The sequence below is a fragment of the Trematomus bernacchii genome, unplaced genomic scaffold (genome assembly GCF_902827165.1).
Source record: "Trematomus bernacchii unplaced genomic scaffold, fTreBer1.1, whole genome shotgun sequence".
Taxonomy (NCBI): Eukaryota; Metazoa; Chordata; class Actinopteri; order Perciformes; family Nototheniidae; genus Trematomus; species Trematomus bernacchii.
Window position 1 is genome coordinate 17,450 of NW_022987780.1, and position 21,475 is coordinate 38,924.

A 21,475-nucleotide genomic window follows, 5' to 3' on the forward strand; every position below is an offset into this window, starting at 1 on the left:
TGTTACTTTAGCTTAGCAAATCTATACTGTACACCTGTTTTTGGGGACTGATTTAAAAAAAAAAAAAGGGACAATATGAATTTTTAGATAAGTATAGTTACAGATGGCATTATTTCAAGTCATCTGGGAAAAAAAACTGAAGCAAGGCTTTTACCTCTTAAGCACGACGGTCCCCCCAGTGGACCCCCCCCACCGTTTTTTTTCGAGACTGTGTCAGGGCTTCTTAACATTTATGAAACTAATGTGTAGCACCAGATTAACGGGAAGAATCTCAGCTAACTGAAGATATGAACCATTTTTACCAAAACAAGGGTAATACCAAGCCACTGAATTAGCACTAAGCGGAAAAATGCTAACTCACTTAGCACAGAACTCAAGATAAAGATACCCTTATTACTTATCGTAACTGCACATACAATATCTGATTAAAGCTGAGACTCCACAGATTATATAGGTATAGTATCATCACTAAGCGATCCGAACTCGCGACAGAGGAAGCAAACACAGACATCACAACACGTACCTTTACGGAGCTTTTACGGGAGATCGTCTCACCGTAGCTGTCTATCTGATCAAAGGACGTGTTCAATGGCATTAAAACGAGAAAAAACGCGGCTGAATCGGTTTATCCATAGGTTAATATATCTGTCCCTTTGAAAACATTATTTATAATCCATAATTCAATCTTTATGTAAAAATCGGAGAAAAAAAGTTAGCTGCTAATGGTATGCAGCATCCGGTTTTGGCCACGCGTCACTCTCACTCTTTATTTGTTAATGTGTTGGTGTGTGTAGAACTTTCCCTCGATTCCATTTGCTCTAGCGGTTATAAAGAGATTTAATTAATCAAAATCGACCAAGGGGGGCCATATGGAAAATCCACCCAAATGACCCCAGAAGTGGGTTTCTTTTGCTAAATCTCTCTAAAAAGGTCAAATTTCACTTGTTTTGCATCAATCTTGATATAGGGTACTTATTATATGTTGTACTTCAGATTCCTAAAGCTTTTAGTCTACTAACCCATCATCCAAGGGTAGTTTTCACTATAAGTACAAAATAATTTTTGGACGGACACTATAATTTACAGTTTTTTTACTATGTTCAATCTGAATTTTCTTTAAAATAAAAAACATCTATATTGATTCTGACTTTTCTACATCCAACTCACAGGTTTATCATTACTTTGAGAACAAAGATTATTAATTTAACCAATTTAGAAGGGAAGATATGGTCATTTGTTCTGGGAATGTCATTTTCAAGCCTGAGACCTGAAAAACAGGCTCAGGGTGGAACAGGTTAAAATATTGGCTCAATGCAATGGTAGCCATGACATCACACATTTGTTTTTAGACTAAAAGGCCGTGTGGAAGATGAAACTTCCTGGGATGTTTTTTGGTCCCTGCAACAAAGTGCCTGTTGGGACTCAAAGCCAGGAACCAGTGAAGCTGTAAATGTGGATACAGTGGACTGGAACTGAATCGTACTCATATACCACATTAAAACCTACATGCACAAAATAAACTGAATGATGTTGAATAAAATGGGGCTGTATTTTAAATTGCTCTCCATTAACTGTAGTATATATTTCAACATTGATTGATGCATAAGGAAGGAAGCATCAGTGTAACTACTAGATGTAAACCCACATGTCAGGTGTGGGCCAATCACATGCAGGTATTTCGGTGTGACTGCAGCTTTAATTCTCATCAGTTAATGAGTAATTGCTTCCAGCTGTCCTCTCCATGTGATTAGTCTGCACTGGGAAGTATTTGACATTGAGAGTTTGAACCTTCTGCATCTTATTTAAATTCAGTATGGTTCAGATTTCCTAAATGATCACTTGTTTTACTGGTAGTGTTGTGTTTGCTTACTTTGCTTTCCTGTTCTGTTCTGATAAAAGAGCACAATGGTGACGGCAGCTCGGCCAGCCTCTGTGGCACTGCTGACACTTTTTGCTTTTGGTTTTGCAGACGCCATTCGAACTTTGAGAGATGGACCAATGATCGATGCTGAAGGAAGGGAATATAAAACTGCTGCATTAGGGTTTGACAGAGAAAGTCAAATCAGTGAACCACAATTCAATGAGGGATCCACTATCAGTGTACAATGCACAGAAGTGTCCATAATCATTGCGGTAAAGGCTGACTTCTTTAAAAATGGACGCCTTTTGTCTCCATGGGATTTTCTTTTGGGAGAAGTCAAGCATTCACAGAGCAGTCAGTGTCGACCTGTTGCTGCTGGTGACTCTGAATATGTATTTGAAGCTGGACTACAAGACTGTGGCTCCAAAGTGACTGTAAGTTGTTGATGATTAATAGAAGATGGTGGATATGTAACTGTGGTTGCTTAAAGGTTGGGTCGGTAATTTTGGAGAAACCAGCTCGAGTGCGCTAGAATTTGAAAATACACATTCCATGGAATATAACAAAAAGTGTATCTCGAGCAGGTTTCTAAAACTTACCTACCCCACCTTTAAGTGGTAGTTTTGATTTGTTGTGTTTTCAGAAGTGTCCCTGATTTTAGTTATTTTGTATTCTCTAGACATCTAAGGACTCTGTGATCTACTCAAACAAGCTGATAATCTTACTAGCTGCCGGGCAACATGGCATTAAAAGAACGACCCATGCTGTTATTCCTGTTTCCTGTCACTATAAGAGGTGAGATGTTTTTATTGTGTTGTGCAGAGAATCTTTTTTGTGACTTCTTCTTCTCGACTGACTTTGTTACCTTTCCGGGACAGGACAAAGTTTGATGGCAGTCACTCTCAGCAGCCGCCCCTCTCTCTTCCTGCTGTGTATTCAACAGGTGCTTTCTCTCTAAAGCTGATGACCGGTATGTGAGACCTATTCAGTGTTTCATTGAAGGTTTTTTTTAAGGGTGTATGTAGTATGTGGTGGATGAAGTAGTCACACACTTTACCTCAAGGACCAGTGTGTAGGATATAGTGGCATCTAGCAGTGATGTCGCAGATTTTAATTTCCAGGCATGTTGGAGAACTGGAGTTTTTTTTAAATATATAATTTATGTATCTTTTTAAAGGAAGCGCCCACTAAAGACAATGTGTACATTAATTCCTTGCGTTGCATTCTCAAATAAAACATAAACAGTGTAGTATTTTTTTTTTTAGTAGACTACACTACTGGATAAATGGGTCTTTGATTTTCCTGCACAAGTTTTGTAAGACATTGTCAATGGATGTTTTGCTTTTCTTAAATGCGACCACCATTTTAATTAGAAAAAAACCCACCGGTCATTGTTTAATACAAAATGAACATTTATATGTGAAGTATTCCTTATTTATAAGTTAGAGCATTTTTTCAACCAATAAAGAAACACTCAATCACAGTTTCAAAACTCATTACAGAATCACCAAATTCAAAGTTACATGGTTAAATATAATTGATTATACATTTAAATCTACCTAACTTTATGAGTTAAGTCAGGCAATTTTTTGGGGAAAACAATATATAACTGAGTATAAGCAGAAACACAGAAATATGTTGACTTCAATTACGGTAAGTGACGCTTGTGTTTAATTGTAGAGGACTGGACAGGGGAGACGCTCACCAGTGTCTTCTACACCGGAGACCTCCTGTACCTCGAGGCCTCTTACAGCAGTCCTGATGCGGGACGCCTGTTTATCGACGGCTGTGTCGCCGCTCTGTCTCCTGACCCGAGATCAGCCCCCAGATACTACTTTATCCAAAACCATGGGTAAGAGAAGCTCAGAATACAGTATGATACTGATAATTGGCTCTTAAATTGCATTCAAATTTTAATTTTCTTTTCGTCAGGTGCTTCAATGATGCCAAAGAGGAAGGATCAAATGCACTTTTCAATCCCAGAACAAGATCTTCTTCTCTTCAGCTGCAGCTCGATGCCTTCCTGTTTCCCCAGGACACAAGGAACTCAGTGAGCCACTTCTATAACCTGAATGATTTTGTCATGTTTGGAAATGCTTCGAGGTTGTATAATGACATTGGTCTCTCCTTATATTAGATTTTTATCACTTGCCAGCTGAAAGCGACCTCTGAAATGCGGAAGAGCAGCCCCGTCAACAAGGCCTGCAATTATATAAATTCAAGGTGCTTTTATTACTTATTTTGTGAATTGTTGCTCCTTACTTTAATATTGCAAAAGGTTTGTCAGTGTATCATTTACAAAGGCTCATCAGGTTAACAATTCTTTATAAGCTAAAACTGGTTCAAATGTTTGCTATTAATATTTCTTGCTGCTTAAGTAATCAAGTTACTTAATTAAGGAAACATATATTTGCAATGAGGTCTAACGTTTACTGTAAATATAAGGATAAATACTTTCTAAAATGAATGTTCCATGCTGTCTCTGTACAGCCAGATCAATGTAACAGTGATGCTTACCTCAGCATTTGAACTGAAACAGTACACATGTGAGAGGAATGTGCTAAATGTAAGCTTTAAGAATATTTTAGAATGTTGACGCTGCCCATGGAGTATATGTATACAAATAAATGGCTATTATTTCAACATTGGATTTGGGTGTAAATGCCCTCAACTCAAAGCTAAAGGAAAACAATGATTAATTCTGTATACTAATCATCAGATGGATAAATGTCGATGGCAGTGATGATGTGTGTCGATGTTGCGACGATACATGCTCCAGCTACTCTCCCACCGGTCAAACAAACCTCGAAAGTCTGATCCCTGAAGGTAAACTGTAAATCCTACAGTTGTATAACTTTCATAATCTGTGATCTGTCTGTGAAAACTGTCCCAACTAAATATGATTTGTCTCTCTCTTTCATTTTTATTCCCGTTTCAGATTTGGTGGCACGTGAAACTGTTACTCTGGGCCCTTTGATGGTTTTGCCATACAAGTAGGCGAAGCATAACAATCCAGACAATAAAGGATTCAATATTTGTCTATCAATCTCACCCTCCCTGACCAAACTTCAGCGTAATACTGTATAGCTTAATACTAGCAAAACGATTATTTTAATGATTGTTTAGTAAGGAATGTTTATACAACATAAACATTAAAGAAACAAGAATGTTTAGTCTTTACTGTTAATACCTAACATGGCTCTAAACAAAGCCACACAACTGGTCTGATGAAACATCCCCGTAAATAAAAACAGATTACACTGAATGAACATTAAATGTTGCTGTCAGGATAGACGCATATCAGTGTTTGAAAGAGGAAAATAAAATGTGAATTTCTCTTACCTTCAAAAAGCTGAATGAAAATAAGAATGCATGCCAAGCTCGTCTTCATGGCCTTTTCACTTATGAACTCACTAATAAATACTAAAGCTGACTCACATTGTACTCTTTCCTTCAGTCTTTGTGAGGTTTTGTGGACAGCCTCACTTTATTTATTGTTCTTCACCTCTGAGCAGGAAGGGGAAATCAAAGCAAGAACAGCCGTTGAAACGCTGCAGTTGGTTTTGCACACACTGATGTTTAACTGAATTTGAAATAAAACTCAGGATGTTATGCATCAGACTTTAAAACTTGTATCCACTGGATTAACACCACTAATGTGTACAGTTACACAAACAAACCCTTCTCAAAAAGTTTTTCTCAGTATTTCTTAGCAATATAAACATTGCTCCCCATGAAGTACTTTATATATAACACTTTTTTATAGTATCCAAGTCTTCTTATAGCGATCCTGTTATTGATATTATCAAGTGAGAAAAGAAGATATATCACTTTCATGATGTATCACCGGATATGTCTGGTGTCTATGGGCTCAGAACAGTCTCATAATACACACATGCACACAGAAGGATTTACACTTGTATTTCATGATCCGCAAAAGGATTCACACTTGTATTTCCGGATTCACACTTGTGTTTGTCAATGCACACACAAATATGTGTTCCGTTTCATATACATCCAAACACAGAAAAAGTTTTACATATGTATTTTTGATCCTCACATATTTGTTTTCCATTTAAAACCGCTGCACCTACAAACACAAACCGCTTTCTGTGCATGGATCGCTGTGCATTCGTGTGTGGGTTTTTTGAGACTCCCCTGACGGTCACCCGATTCGTACTTGTAATTTTTTCTATCTATAGCCAATCAGATGTCTCCTCAATTCTAAGCCAATCACATGAGCGCGCCCCCACGAGGGTAGATTTCTTGCGTTCATGACGTAGCGCTTCATGTACGCATTTTGCGCTGTCCGGAGCAGGGTTTCCGCCGACAGAATTTATTTTACCGGACAAATTTGAAACTTACCGGTCATGTTTCAATAATAATAAGAAGAAGAAGAATTGTGTAGCAGAGTTTCCGTTAGCAGGTAATTACCGGACTATGACCGGATATGGCTAATAACACGGGAGTAAGGATCATCTATTTTCCTCTCTCCCTCCCTCTCTCCTGACAGCTGGTCAGTTTCTCATGCAGCTCGCTAAAACTTCACTCGCGTTTATGTCCATATCGATCAGATCCAGCTCTCCTGATCGGCCTTTATAGAGAGCACCGATCAAACTATTAAGAGTGAATATCGGCCGATAATGACCGGCGGGGCTCCCCCCGTTGACAGTTCACTGTCTAGCACTGGCTTCGTAGTGCACTGATCGATTAGGCTACAAGCTAACCTGTAGCTGCTCCCTCCACACTCACAACAACTTCATACAGACTTAAATAAAGCAGCTGTATTCGCCATACAGGAAACATACATTTAAAACGGTTTTGCCTGCCGTTTTTATGTACACAAGCATTCATTAATGGTTCGGAAAGTGGCACTGTACCTTAATAATATAAAGGCTTGTATTTGCGTGCATTTCCTGCTCGGAAAGTGGCAATGTACTGAGAGTGGAGGTGTCCTGAGATTAGCGCCTGCAGGCAGGCTCCATGGACCTGTCAGCTCCGGACAGCGCAAAATGCGTACATGAAGCGCTACGTCATGAACGCAAGAAATCTACCCTCGTGGGGGCGCGCTCATGTGATTGGCTTAGAATTGAGGAGACATCTGATTGGCTATAGATAGAAAAAATGACAAGTACGAATCGGGTGACCGTCAGGGGAGTCTCAAAAAACCCACACACGAATGCACAGCGATCCATGCACAGAAAGCGGTTTGTGTTTGTAGGTGCAGAGGTTTTAAAAGGAAAACAAATATGTGAGGATCAAAAATACATATGTAAAACTTTTTTCTGTATTTGCATTTTATTTACATGTATATGAAACGGAACACATTTGTGTGTGCATTGACAAACACAAGTGTGGATCCGGAAATACAAGTGTGAATCCTTTTGCGGATCATGAAATACAAGTGTGAATCCTTCTGTGTGCATGTGTGTATTATGAGACTGTTCTGAGCCCATAGGTGTCTGCAAGATGAGTGTGAAAGTGCAGGTCAGGAGGAGAGTCATCAGCAGCAAAGGTGTGGATATATATTAGTTATTGTCCTGTAAGCATGTACGCCGGCACAGTCCGATTCAGAAGCTCTCATAAATAATAAATATATATTTTTATTTTTAAAAAAGTGCTATTCACATACAAGACAATACAATGTGTCCAAATATAAAGGAGATAATAATAGGAAAGAGTGAAAGGGTCAATAACCCTTGATAAGAATGGGTTCGCCCGATATGTCAGTGGTTAGAGCCGGCAGCCCATATGCAGTCACCGCTGCCTAGTAAACCAGTTTTAATCCTGAACCAGCCGAACATTTCTGGCATGTCCTCCCCTCTGTCTCCCCCTTTCAACTCTAACATCTCCAATAACGGCCCTCTGGACCAAAAATAACTAAAAAGTATGAACAGGAAAAACAAAATGGATCAATCTAAAATAACATAAAATATTTAGGCAACAGTACAGGGTGAACCTCTGAAATGGATAATTAAGAATATAGTTTTGAACTTTATATGTTGTAAGTCATTTTAAATTAGTTGGGATGATTTTAAGTATTTGGAGGTTTTTTCAATATTTTCTTTGTTTGAACTGCATGGATTGATTTTTACATGACATGTCTTATGTTTCAAAAATATAGATCAAATTGTATTTATGTAGCTCAAAATCACAAGTTTTACATTTTTATTTGATTTGATTTGATTTAGTCTGTACCAGTGACGTGCGGTGAGGTTCATGGCTGGTGAGGCACTGACTCACTGAGTCAGATTTATAAATATTATATTTTGACCTTAATCGAAATATTCTGTTATTTTCAAAAGCTTTTTTAGTCTGATGCTTCGATTCATTTTAAACAGACCGTTCAACAAAAGGATACCCAAAATCTAAATATTGGATTGTTCTTTCTTAGTAAGATCCCATTTTCATTACAAATGTGGTCTTACCTTGACTTGAAGATGAAGTCCATGCTATCCTTCTGGACAACAATCTCTATTACTTTTTTGTAAAAGTCCTCCTTATCTTCCTGTAGTTTCAAAAGTCTAGTTTGTTGTTACGTCTACCGTCTCTGCGTAGAATTACAGTAGCAACAAGAACCTGTGGGCTCACGTGCGCCCCCTTCAGTGCGGCAGAGGTTATGGCTGCCTCCCCTGGTGCATTTTCATTGCCGTTGAGACCAGCGAGCCTAAATATCATATATACGTGAAATAAGTTATTTAGAGACTATGGATGGCGAGGATAAATGTAATAAAGGGATCTACATACATTACATTGGTGACCTACAGTGAGATGGTAACAGGCATGTGCTTAGGGCCCGCTTTCCAGCCAGTTTCTGTGGGGTGACGCATTCTGAGGTGAGGCAGATCTCATCTGTGCCTCACCTCACCCCACAGTAACTGGCTTGAGCGCGCTCACAAAATAAGTGCCCGCGCTAAATTAGTGCCCGCGCTCCAGCAAGTTACTGTGGGCTTACGAGAGGCAGAGCACGTGCCTGCCTCACTTGTCATCGCTCCCGTAGCGGAGCTCGGCAAATTTGCTGATTTTGACTATAAAAAGCGATTAGAATCATACATAAATCACACTTACAACACAGATCAGTGGAGACATTTTATTATTATTACTATTTCGTTTTTCTTTAGTTGTTTTTCCGTTACATTGGAGTATGACAGGTGAGGCTCTGCCTCCCCTGCCTCCACTGACTGCACGTCGCTGAAACACACTAATGCTCGGATAATAGTGTTGATATAATACAGAATTTCTCTAAGACAGCTTCTGCAACAGCCACACATTGATTCAGTGGAAGCAGATAACGCAGCAGCAGGTTATTTAGTGTTCATATCAGCTCACCTTTAAGCAGCTGAACACCTGACTCAGTCTCTGGTGAGTCAGAAAAGTCCGAAAAGTCCGAAAATCAAAAACAAGCCAGTGAATCGCTATTAAATATTTGAAACGCTCTGACTTTGGTTTACATTTTTCCATAACATTAAGGAGAAGATTATATATTCCTCATGAATTATTGCTTCCTTTCAACTCAAAACAATCTGACAAAACAAGATCGAGCCGCTAATTATTTTGTCTTTGGTCTGTCACTCTGTGATTAAGCACACCTTTCATCTCTCTCTGTTGACAGCTCATTATCTTCTCGGGCTCTTTAGCTGGAAAACAACTTCTCAGCAGCACATCCTTTCATCCAGACTCTGTCAGGTTTCGGGGTGTAATAAGATTCTACTTTCAGTTCATAAAATAAAAAAATGTCAGCAGTAATGAAGCCTGAAAGTCATTCTCATTTTGGACCAGAGATGCGCTCAGTGGCGGCCGGTGGTCTTTTTTTTTGGTGGGGCTCTTGACGTACCGTAAGTGACCTAACCGGGGGGTCCTGGGGGTTTCCCCCCGGAATTTTTTTTCGAGAAATGACCCCTTAAATGATGACTTCTGGTGATGTTAGAGGGGGGGGGAAAGGAGAAATCGAGGCTTAAAAATATGAGAAGACTGATCAATACCTCCATAATCTTCAGTGTGGAAAATATTATTTATCAACCTGAACATCTACTACTTTACCAGGAATTTGTGTTCTCAGAACTAGTCTGTTTTTTTCTTTCTTAAAACTGTTCATGTTTTATGAACCAACACCTTCACCAAGTAGCTTTACAGTGAACTGCATGTGAGATATAAAATTAATAGCATCTTTACAGTAGCATTAATTATAAATATTTAAGTGGTTCAATACAAGTCACTACAGCATTTCAAACTGAACTGTGAATAAATGCAATTTAAAAAAAATAACCACAGCACAAAATGTCATAAATTGTGTTTTTTTCTTTGTTTCTCTGAGGATTATTTACAAACAGGCTTATTTACATATAGCAATAACTCAGAAATGAAAAAGCTACATCGTCTAACACGAACAACCACTTAGCATAATGATAATATATGTGTTATGTACAATGTAACTGGCAAGGCTAGAGCAAGAAAGAACATAAAGTTTGCAAAAGGTTTAAATAACTTCAAGTATCTGTCTTCAGATTACGTGGAGGTTTTAGTCCGATGGGAAGCAGATTTTAAGCGACACCGAAGATAAACCAAAAATGTGGTGGAGCTGCAAACCGTGTAGTGTTGCTGGGACAGAACAGGAGCTATAACCGTTGGAAAATACATCACAGACAATGCAACAAACGTGGAGACAGAACAATCACTTCTGTGATAAATGCCCACTTATTAATAAACTTCTAACAACCATGGGAAACCTCCTCTCTACATATAAAGTGATATCCAAGCATGGGAAACAAAAGACAGCATTTACCTGTTTGCATCCAGCTAGCCAAGCCTTTTTTGTGTACCAGCTACTTGCGAAGCCTCGTGTATACGTTTTGTCTTTTTCACGAGATTGCTGCGATATATTCAAATCGGGTTGGTCCGGTCCAAGGTCTTTAAGCAACAATTTATCTGCCAAACTTCTCCTTTCGAAAGGATTGGAGATTAGCTCTTGAACAGAATTAGGCGGGGACCGAGGTCCGGAGACTCCACCTGCACACGAAGCCATCCTCATCAACTACTGCGTCAACCGGATACGAGTCACTGTCCAAACTACTCACAGACTGCACTGGGCGCTGACATTGGCGCCCGGTGACCGTCATCTTTGACGACGCTGATTGGCTGAAATTATATTTTCGCGGCATAGTTTACACGTTACAGATAGCAACAGTCAGCTGCTAGTGGCTGCTGCTGCACTGGTTGAAGGCTCCTCTCTTAGCGCCCAGACGAGAGAAGGTGCATGGGCAAGGCCAGGCAGGAAACATGTGACTTATCAGTAACTTTAGACATCGTAACACAATTTTAAACGAGATTTTATTGTAGATTATACATTTTACTGATACCAATTATATAATATTTACCTTGTTCATTAAAAATAAAAATAAAAATATATATATTTTTTTAAACATTTTTTTTTTTTTTAATTTTAATTTTATTTATTTATTTATTTTTTTTTTTTCAATATGGGAAGAGGTGGGGCGGCGCCCCTAGCGCCCCTATGGACCGGCCGCCACTGGATGCGCTCATTTAAATTCTCTCAATCTGGTCCCACAAATTGCTCAATTTTGTTTCTACCAATATTTGCTCAGGACATATTAGTTCATATTGACTGGGGTCCAGGGCAAAGCTGCCTCATTTGTTATTGCAATATGCCAGCACCACATAATACCAACAGTCTTTTAAATGTAGTATTGGTTTCCTCCGTTCTGAAACTCAGTTTGCTGCTGCCAGGAAACACTGTTTAATCCAGATCCAGCAAAGAGCAATACATGTCCTTTCAAAAATCCTAACTCTTACAAATCTTGCATGGTTTTGGCACTGTTTCTTATTTTACCTGCTTGTTTTTCTTTTTAAAATTACTATCCCAGATTTCTTAAATATAAATAAATCAAAACAGAGGTGACCTATTGATTGGGATGCAGGTCAATAATCTTACTTTAAAAAATAAAAAGAGGTCATTTTCAGGATCACAATCTGTGCCAGAGGCCAGTGTAGGAGGGGAATTATGTATACCTCCTTCTGGACCAATAGGGGGATACATTACTTAATATGAATGAAGCTACAGTACGGGTCAAAAGTCTTCCAGTCCTGACACAATCTGAGAAACTGCTGCAAGACATTTTGTACCGAATGAACTGAAAGTGAAGCCCCCCCCAAACCTCTCCATCTTTAACACGTCCACACTCCATCTTGTTTCCCTCTTTGAGTATTCAGTTTTCATGCTGGAAATGACACTGACGAAAAATCTGCTATAACTTATATTTATATTGAAGGTAAAAGATATTGCTTTATATATATTGTAATTGGTTTCATAGTAGAAGCTTATGTAGGATATGGACTTACAGTGTGACCATTATGAAGCAAATATCCCTTTTAAAATGAATGGCATGATACTATATTAACTTAATACATTCTTTAAAAGTAATAATCTTTGTCAGAATTGAGTAGTTTTTACTTATTCCGCCCATTAAAAGGGATATTTCATTTCTTCAATTAAATTCATTATCTGATATTTCTTCATAACTAAAGCAGAGGTTACATGATATAAAACTTTGGAAGTGTTAAAACACTAAATGAAAAAAGGAATCCTTAATATATGTGTGTTTTATAGTTTGAAATGTTAAATTATGTAATCCCTCTGCATGAAGCTTGCAGTGTCTTGGTAAAAAGTTCCTAAAGATCCGGGCCATGTCCTGATTCCTGGAAGTGTTCCCTTTCCCTAAAGCAAACCCTGGAGCAGGAAGTATTTCAAAGTGGCAGTGAATGTTTGATCAGTACTCCATCAGTCCGTTTGAATTACCTCTTTAGTTGGAATGAAGAGCAGAAACCTTTTGAGACGTACTGATCTGGAATCTGGCTTGTTACTCAAACGACAGCAGGTCTGGGTGGGGCTCCAGGTCTTCAGCCTCTTTACTGCAGGGGGCGCCGTTCCCCAGCAGGATGTCTTCGCCCAGGCTGATGCGGCAGGAGGTCTTCCCCGTAGGGGTGGAGGCCAGACGGGACTCGGGCCCCGACGCTTTCTGCCAGACGTCGCAGGGCTTGGCTCTGGGCTCCACCATCGGGGGGTCTTTGTTGATGAGGTCCGGCACAGAGAGCTGGGGCTGATGTTCCTCCTCGCCTCCGTCACTGCTCCCGTTCTCCACCTCGTTTTCTCCTCCACCTGTGACTCCATGGACTTTTCCGTTGCTCCCCGTCTTCTCCCAGCGATCAGCATTCTTCTCTGCGGGGCCCAGGGGGGTCTCCTCTGACCCCTCGTCCTCCTTTTGCTCCTCACTGCTCCTCGGCTCCTCTGGGCCGATGAGGGGCGACTTCTCGGGAGAGGAGAGGAAGGAGGAAGAGTCAGCGGGGTCCGGGGAGGAGACCACGGGGTCAGAGGAGATCATCATGTCCTGGGTGGTCTTCAGAGCCCGGGGCAGACGCTTCTTCCCCGTCGGGGGTGGTGGGTCCAGCCGGGGGAAGGAGTCGAAGGAAGAGATGTGACTGGGGGAGAGAATTGATACAGAGATATTAACAGACAGTAAAAAACATTATTGAGCATCAAAGTGATCCAGAGAAGCAAGGGGCCAGTTGAATAAAGCCTAAGTGGGATTTGACTCAGATGACCTGGGCTCGAGACAGACAAAGTCACACATTTGAAGACTTTAGACTTGGTTTGAGAAAAATCATAAAAGACCATGCAACTGAACTTGGACTTCTAATGGCTCGACTACACTTGGCCTTTTTGAAAAATATTTGATTACTTCCACCAAGATAATTTCTACCAAGATAACTTCTACCAAGCCCAAATATGAAAAATCTAACTTAACTTAAGGCTTGGGATCGGACTTTGAAAATGTTTTGCTAGTCATGTTGATTATTTTCTTAATTTCATTCAGAATGTGTGTCTGGTCTGCAGTGTAGTCGTATTTTTGAGCATGTAATTAACATCCTCAAGAAGAAATGATGGGATGAATGAGGTCATGCTGTAAAGATGCTCTTACATGTTCTGGGCTTGAAAACGCCACATATTTATTTCCACGCATTCTGGTTTTAAATCTGTTTTTAAATCCTTTTAAAACAGATTTACCCACCCAGTAAAAATTCAATGTATTTAAAGAGCTGCTCAAAAATCACTTCTACTCGAATTATTTTTATTAGGAGAGACAAAAGAAAAATACTTCTGGAACAAATCCTTAAATATGATATGCAAAACAACCTGGATGAGTGTGTGCATGTGAGCAGGGAATGAATACACAGTTAAAGGCATTACCATTTTGACCGAGTAAGAAGCTGAATACTTCAGAGTTATTGAACTTCAGACGTCTCACAGGTGCCTTTGTTGTCATTATTCATTCTATAACCCCATTTCAGTGGAAACATAATAAATCCTTTGCCTTTCCTGCCTTATTTACAGTTATAGACTCTTCTGTCAGTAAAGGGTCATTTCATATTTTAACAGAAAATATGTCTTTCAGTGGTTTAATCAAAATAATTGAATGCATAGCCTTGGAAGCTTTTGTGACTTTTTTTACAAATGTATCCACAAAAAGAAATACATACAGTACAATAGGAGCAACAAATTACCTTTTATAAGGTCTAATAAAAAATAAAACTGTCTTAACGAGTCTGTAAACTACTTTGTGATTGTCTTCAAGATTAAAGTTTAAATTAAGTTTGAGAAGTTTAATCTGACCAACAATAAGTACTTTCCTCCACACCAATATAAAGGAGAAATATGTGTGTGTGTTTACCTGTTTGCAGTGGTCTGATTGAGTTGCTCCATACAGCTCCACACCACATCAACGTTCTTGTTGACCTCTGTGACCCCAATGTCCCCTAGGTGGCTGGACTCCTTTCTTCTTAACAAGTCATTGACCTGAGAGAAAGAAAGAAAAGGAAGGGCCAAAGATTGACAAACAGACAGAACAAAGACAGAGAGGAAGAAGAAAGAAAGTCAGAAAAGACAAAAAGTACTCAAATGAACTCCACTGGTACAGCAATAAAGACATTACATGTACTCTATGACCCAAATATCAAGCGTTTAAAGAATACATGAGGTGTAAAGAAGTGAATCCTTGGGCTGAGCTCACCTTTGCCCCGACAGCCTTGCCCAGGTTAATGGCATTCTTAAGCCTCTGCTGTCCTCCGGAGGAAGGAGAGTCGACAGAGCTGGACCCCAGGTTGTGGCTAGCTGATGCTGGGGGGCGGCGGGCCGAGGGGGGGCCGGGCCTGGACGTCTGAGGACTCTGCTGCTGGGCAACGGAGTTCTCAAACATACTTTGGTCAACTGGAAGGAGAGAAGGAAGACGGATAGATTAATTCCCAGCAGGAGTTAAGAGATGATGTGTATCTGCATTAACAGCACATGCTGCAGACCCTCAAGCACTTGACAATACAAATGGGATGTTTGCTTTGAAATTGAGATAACAAACTCAGTTCTTGAAGGGCAGTGAGAGAAACACTCCACTGAAAATGCAGATGATTGGTCACTTTTCAAAATGTTAAAAGTCACCCCTTGAAACTAGAGGGGCTCAAGTACTTGATGTGCAAGTGGTACAATTTTGGTGGAGTATTCCAGGGACCACCTCATGTTACTCTGTTGTCACTGTGCAGCTTTGCACCAAATAAACTGACGTTGCATCATCACAGCAGTTTCAAGGACATTTCGTGAGAAGACATGAAACATAGGAGGGCCACACAGTAACAAGGTATGTAATGATCAAAGACAAATATTTAAAAATAAATAAAGAAAACTGCAATGACATGCACAAAAAAATACAACAAATGAAAAGGAAGTGGACCAAAATGCAGGATCAGGAACATAAAAGGTGAACTCAGGTGGTTTTCATTCCACTTCAGACAGATGATCTTACCTCATGGAGAGAAACGTTTCTCGGAAAGCATTTAATGAAACATAGAATTATCAGATTTGAGAACAATCTACTCTTAAAGATGCATATTATTGAGCTTTTACTGCTTAACATGCTGCTGATTCATGTCTTCTACAAGAGGACAAGTCAGGAGAGCTAATAGGTAGGAGTGCAGCCTTGGCTTGCTTACACCTATCTGAAAGGGACATTGTCTTGGACAGATAAATGGAGAGAAAATATCCCCATTTGGAATCAGATAGAGCGTCAAACTCGGGCGGAACAGCTAACCTTGACTTCACTTTGCACACTCAAGCATTTTACTACACTTACTGTACCAATCAAGAGATCTACCAAAGCACATTAGCCAGGGGCCAGAGAAAATGTGAACTGATATTATGAATCAGCGCGATACAGAGGGCATTCAGGGTAACATCAAAGACACACAGAGAGAGAAGAAGAAGAACAGATAGCAAAATAAACATTTCCTTCACAGCATGCATGCAGTTATAAGTTATAAGAGTCATCAAAGCAATTGGAACAGCAAAGAGCTGCAAGGTGTAACATAGTGGATCTTGCAATTCATTTCATTATACTGTATAGTAGATTGTGTTCTGATATCTGTTTGCATTTGTGATTGTGTCTTATAATGCCCTCCCACTACCTCAATGCAGCAGCTTATTTTTAGCAGTACTTACCATCCCCTAGGTTGAAATATTTGCCTGCCTTATATCTCCTATTTTCCGTCTATTACTATTAAATATGGGGCTATGTGTGCACTTTGTTGTGATCTAGATGGGCATTAGCAATTGATGGATGAATGTTTTTCTTTATTGTTGTTTTGCTGTGATTTAAAATGGCAGACACTGTGATGTTCAAGGCAAATTTCCCACTGTGATAATAAAGTCTATCTTACACTGATGTATGCATAAACATGACCTTAGTGCAATTTGAATACTGGGAAGTAGAACTGCATTTTACAAATGCCAACTGCATTATTGTGGAGGTAAGAATAATACATCCATTAGTTGGACGTCAAAATACTGCATAAAAGGTTACAAATATAATAGGGTAGCTATAGGAGTGGAAAATGGAAATGAATATGAAATCCTCTTTAATCATCAAAGCATGGGAATATACGCAGCACCGACCAACAGAAAAGTTTAGATTTTGCGATCTGGCACCTTGCTCAAGGGCACCTCGGCAAAGAGAGGAAATGGCACCTTTCAAATACACTGAACAACTAGCAAACGTAGGTTGGCATATTAGCTGGCAAGCTAACTGTGTTGATTAGATAGATACACACTCCTACCACAACTACTACTAACGAATCTAAAACAACTAAGTTTCTCTAATATTTTGTGATTTGCATTTGATTTCGTCCAGCCAGATGTGTCCGCGTATCTGGCGGACAACACACACGGGATGACCCACTCTGATGCCTCGTCCTAAAAAGCCCCGGCAGCCGCTTACAAAGCTGCGACAGGCAAGATGCCGAAAACGCCTATAAGGGGAGGAATGGATGATATACAGTGTTTATATGTATATTTACGCATGTTCATTTTGTACATTTCTAAAAATAAAGTTTGATGGAAATACTTAGTAGGCCTATCCTTTCTTCCCTGAATTATTTGCTCCTATAACATATCATTCATATGTGATTCTATAATTTAGGGTGCATTTCACATCAACAAAACAGTACAAAGAAAGTGTTCTTTCTCAATAGAACAATCAGTGGTTCAAGTTAGTATATTCCTCAGTGTAACATATCCACTGGTTGCAAAGCTTAAACATTTTTTTATTTTATTTTATATAAATGTAATAACTGTTACTACAGTTATTACAGTACTGGGTAACTTAGTTGACAGGTAACCTAGTTGACAATTTCCCTATTTTGACCCATCATTTCAATGGTAGGCCTTGCTTGGATGACCACATGTCATTTTCTTGAACAGGTTAACATCACATTTGAACATATAATTGAATTAAAATCATTAAACAATTGTAAACCATAACAATGTACGTAACATTGTTGATGGTCAATGAATATACTCATTGACAATGTGCTATTATACATAAAATATTGTAAAAAATTAGAGGACAATCACCACAGTGTGTTCAAAATGTCTGCCAAAGAGGAACATGGCATCATGTGATGCTGGTGACATGGTATTGGGACAAACCATTTTTGAGTTAAATGGGGAAGTTCTGTTAGTAACATAGTTGACAGAACTTTTGCGGACATTCATATATTAAGATATTTAAATTATTTAAAGGAGGAAATCAATTAAAAATATGTTATTATTCTTTAGTATTTAGACTTTTGAAATAAATGAATACTTTTTTTTATTTACTTTAATGGTTTTTATTCATTATTTTGAAACCAAGACACCCTCAACTGAAAAACGGACAGAGCAAAAACTGACAATTTAAGAACATCATGACACATTTCAAGGTAAATAAAGCATAGGATGCACATAATGTTTGTGTGATATTATAACATGCTTTCCAATAATAGGCAAAATATGATATTTTTGAAGAAAATAGTTGGAATAATTATAATTATCATCAATGGACATCAATGGACATGGAATGTACCCTAAATTGTAGAATCACTCATTATAGCAAACCATGATTTGATTTCTCATCAAACAGTAGTAGTTTATTACAGGTAAAAATAACTTACTCTTCTATAACAACAGTTGTAGGTACAGTTCGGTTAGTTAGTGTATAAAATATACGGCTGTACCGAGGCCATTATAAGACTGTTGTTCCGCTGAGAGCGAGCCGAAAAAAAGCACTGTTAGACATGGGCGGAGCCTCTCTGGTGGTTGACTAATCAGAACAGAGTGGCCGAGCTGACCAATCGGAGCACACTAGGCTCACAGGGAGGGGGGGGCAAGAGCTCCAACGAGCCGTTTAGTGGAGAGAGTGAATACTGCTGAATACACATACTTTACAGAGATGCTGTATGCGAAACCAATGTGAGTTTGGAAAATTGCACAGTATAAATCTATTTTAGTATACCTCAACAATGTAATTATGATCAGTGGAAATGGCCATGACACCTCTCCTTTAAGTGCTTTGACAAAAAATACATTTCATCTGTGGAAGTAATACTGTAAAAAGCACGACCAATCATTTTAGCCGGCCCGGCTAAAATAACTGGATGGCCTACCTGCCTGTCAGCCTTCCATCTGTGCACAAACTTATCTTGTGCCCTCATTGGTCATGTGCGCGTTCGTGTGTGTTGGAGGAGGGGCTCTATAAGGAAGTGGCAGATTTTCTCCGGTTGTGGCTGCGTTTCACTTCTCTTATTTTTCATTTCCTCGCTCCTCGGTCTCGGTATCACCGGAAGTTGATTTGTCTGCGCCATCTTGAGTAGCGTCCCACTCATGGATGTATAATAAGAACTGGATACAGCGTGGGAGGCGAGGCCTCATTCATTGCTATGAGAGTTGCTCATTCGCGCATGATGATAAAATGGCCCAACTTTTGAGAGAGCGAAACGTCACAGATTACCCGGCATGCCTGAGAAGTACCCGTATGTGCGCTCATAGCGCATGCGCAACTTTAACCATGCCCCCCAAAATGCTCGTTCACATCAAGCACGTCAATTTGCGTACACGTACAGTAACAGCACCGCACGTTCATGACAGCATGGTAATGGTTTGTTATTATGATAGATTTGATATTAACGAGGCGGCAGTTAGCAGCTAGCGGTTAGCTAGTAATTATGCTAATTTACACATCAATCGTTATGTACTTTTATATTACGCTGTAACAGGATCTAGTGATATCCAAGCAACAGAGCTTCATTTAGCATGAAATAATTATTGCACTGTGTACACATATATATATATACAGTGCAATAAGCTTCTTAGTGCAATAAGAAGCTACAGGGACGTTAATCTACGTCGGTAATATTAACTTTATTTAATACAACATTTACGGTACAAGATTTAATCATACAGCCCATGTAGTATAATATTTTACAAATGATGAATTACAGCAAACATGTGCAATATATCCATTAGTACAGCTCCGTGGGCTGGCAGTAAGGCGATATGGGTCCGTTCTTATTGTGCATCCATGGGTAAAGATAAACGCATGTAGTGCTGAACACGTAACATGAACGTGCCGGGTGGCGCGGTCCCGTGGGTTAGATGCGCGTTCATAATGCAGAGGGAAATAACTCACAGAATAACGTTATTAGCACATTTTTACAACTTGAGGAACGAATGTTTTTAATAAGGGCTATACAAGTGTTCATACTGGGTAGTTTATTTAGTTTAAAAAAAATTATCCAACGATTTACAGACCACTCTTTCCCCATGTAAGTCAATGGGAAAAAGTGTTTCCGGGCCTGGCAACCAAAAGGAAGTGTAGTACCGCTGTTTGGCCAGCACGAATATTTTCATCTGAGTCCCGCGCACTTCCTGGGGGCTTGGTCCCACTGGCCTTATTTTTGACGGAGGACCGAGGATCGAGGAGCGAGGAGCGATAATGGAGGAGCTATAATCGAGGAACCACCAGACCATGGGTGTTTCTCAATTGCGAGTACGCTTGCTTGGTAGCACATGTCTGCCGAGCATCTTGCTTCAGAAGCGAGTCAAGAATACTTCCTGGCATTCGGAAAACGAAGTGTGGAACACGCTAGCAAGTGTGCAGGTGTGCGTCATATGAGAGGCCCCGCCTTACATCTTCCGCCACAGATTTGGAGAAATTGGTCCGTGCGCAAAGCATTGTGGGGATTTTAAGACCGCGAAGTCTACTCATGTGCAGACTCGATATTTCTCCAAACGGAGTACGCCGGGCTCGGTAGATTTCCAAGTATGCTGGAGATTGGAACAGTACTTCGGCGGCACTCGATGACGTAGTATGCTTGAAATAGTGGCTCTGAAGCAGCTTTACTCGCGATTGAGAAACACCCCATCCTTCGATGAAATCCTCAGACACTCGCCCCGCCCCCTTACTGTGTATCGCTCACTGATTGGACGATGCAGCGCATGCACTGATCTGTTGCTTCTTGACATGAGAGCAGATTCCCAGCGGAGTGAAGAAAATACATGAACCTCACGGGAGTCACTCCTCAGTTCATGCAGTGTTTTGTTTCAATTAATGTATCATTTAGTTACAAATATGTGATATATCTGAACAACAAAGTGGTCAAAAATCATTTTATTCATTTTTTGGAAACATTTTCATGATCGCTTTTTTCGTTTTACATTTTCATTTATTGTAATTTCCATTCAGTCAGTCATTAAGTGATATTTAAAATGTTAATTTGCTACATATCCACACAAACAAACAAAGTGTGCAATCCAATGAATGTTAATATAACTGGGTTTTGATAGATAACATATCTCTTTTGCTTCTCTCAATTATTTTTATTTATATTGAGCACTCTAATCAATATGACGAAGGTATGTTTTAACCGTTTGTTTTTTAGTTCTAATTGAAACAAAAACAAAAACAGAAACGGGTCGTTTTTTTGTTTTTCAATTTTGCCCCAAAACGGAAAAACGGAAATTCATCTCGTTTTTTCGTTTTTCTGTTCTTACTGTTAAAACAAGTATACCACTCAATGTTTCGTTTCCATAGGTGGGTGTGTCTCCAGTGCCTCCTTGCTTCTGATTGGCTAGTTTGCCCTATGCTTGCGCTGTACTCTTCAAAATAAAGGTTCTAACTCTTTGCCTTCACACAGTGCAAAAATGACAAGCTTCTGCTATCTTTGATGAGCGATAACATTATT

The 21,475-nt window shown here is 39.5% G+C and overlaps 2 protein-coding genes across 2 annotated transcripts; one reads left to right on the plus strand and one right to left on the minus strand.

Moving 5' to 3' along the window:
- The first annotated feature begins 1,695 nt into the window (after positions 1-1,695).
- On the plus strand, positions 1,696-5,417 carry LOC117497355 (zona pellucida sperm-binding protein 3-like). Its single transcript, XM_034149317.1, has 8 exons — positions 1,696-2,295; positions 2,541-2,656; positions 2,740-2,831; positions 3,542-3,713; positions 3,794-3,911; positions 3,999-4,084; positions 4,581-4,687; positions 4,800-5,417. Exons 1-8 carry the CDS (start codon positions 1,906-1,908, stop codon positions 4,856-4,858), a joined length of 1,140 nt encoding a protein of 379 aa, XP_034005208.1. The 5' UTR covers positions 1,696-1,905; the 3' UTR covers positions 4,859-5,417.
- A 7,304-nt stretch (positions 5,418-12,721) lies between these two features.
- Positions 12,722-15,136, minus strand: LOC117497356 (uncharacterized protein C1orf226-like). The gene is made up of 3 exons (XM_034149318.1): positions 14,944-15,136; positions 14,605-14,729; positions 12,722-13,354 (listed from the first exon to the last, which is right to left on the minus strand). The coding sequence occupies exons 1-3, from the start codon at positions 15,127-15,129 to the stop codon at positions 12,736-12,738; spliced, it is 930 nt and encodes a 309-aa protein (XP_034005209.1). The 5' UTR covers positions 15,130-15,136; the 3' UTR covers positions 12,722-12,735.
- Positions 15,137-21,475: the final 6,339 nt, after the last annotated feature.

Bases quoted from the DNA above. Each gene is read 5' to 3' on its own strand.
- LOC117497355 (XM_034149317.1), top strand. From the start codon at position 1,906: ATGGTGACGGCAGCTCGGCCAGCCTCTGTGGCACTGCTGACACTTTTT. The intron at 2,832-3,541 runs GTATGTGAGACC...GTTTAATTGTAG, and splicing joins CTCTCTAAAGCTGATGACCG to AGGACTGGACAGGGGAGACG. The intron at 4,688-4,799 runs GTAAACTGTAAA...TTCCCGTTTCAG, and splicing joins CGAAAGTCTGATCCCTGAAG to ATTTGGTGGCACGTGAAACT.
- LOC117497356 (XM_034149318.1), bottom strand. From the start codon at position 15,129: ATGTTTGAGAACTCCGTTGCCCAGCAGCAGAGTCCTCAGACGTCCAGG. The intron at 14,730-14,943 runs GTGAGCTCAGCC...TCTTTCTCTCAG, and splicing joins GCAAGGCTGTCGGGGCAAAG to GTCAATGACTTGTTAAGAAG. The intron at 13,355-14,604 runs GTAAACACACAC...TCTCTCCCCCAG, and splicing joins AATCAGACCACTGCAAACAG to TCACATCTCTTCCTTCGACT.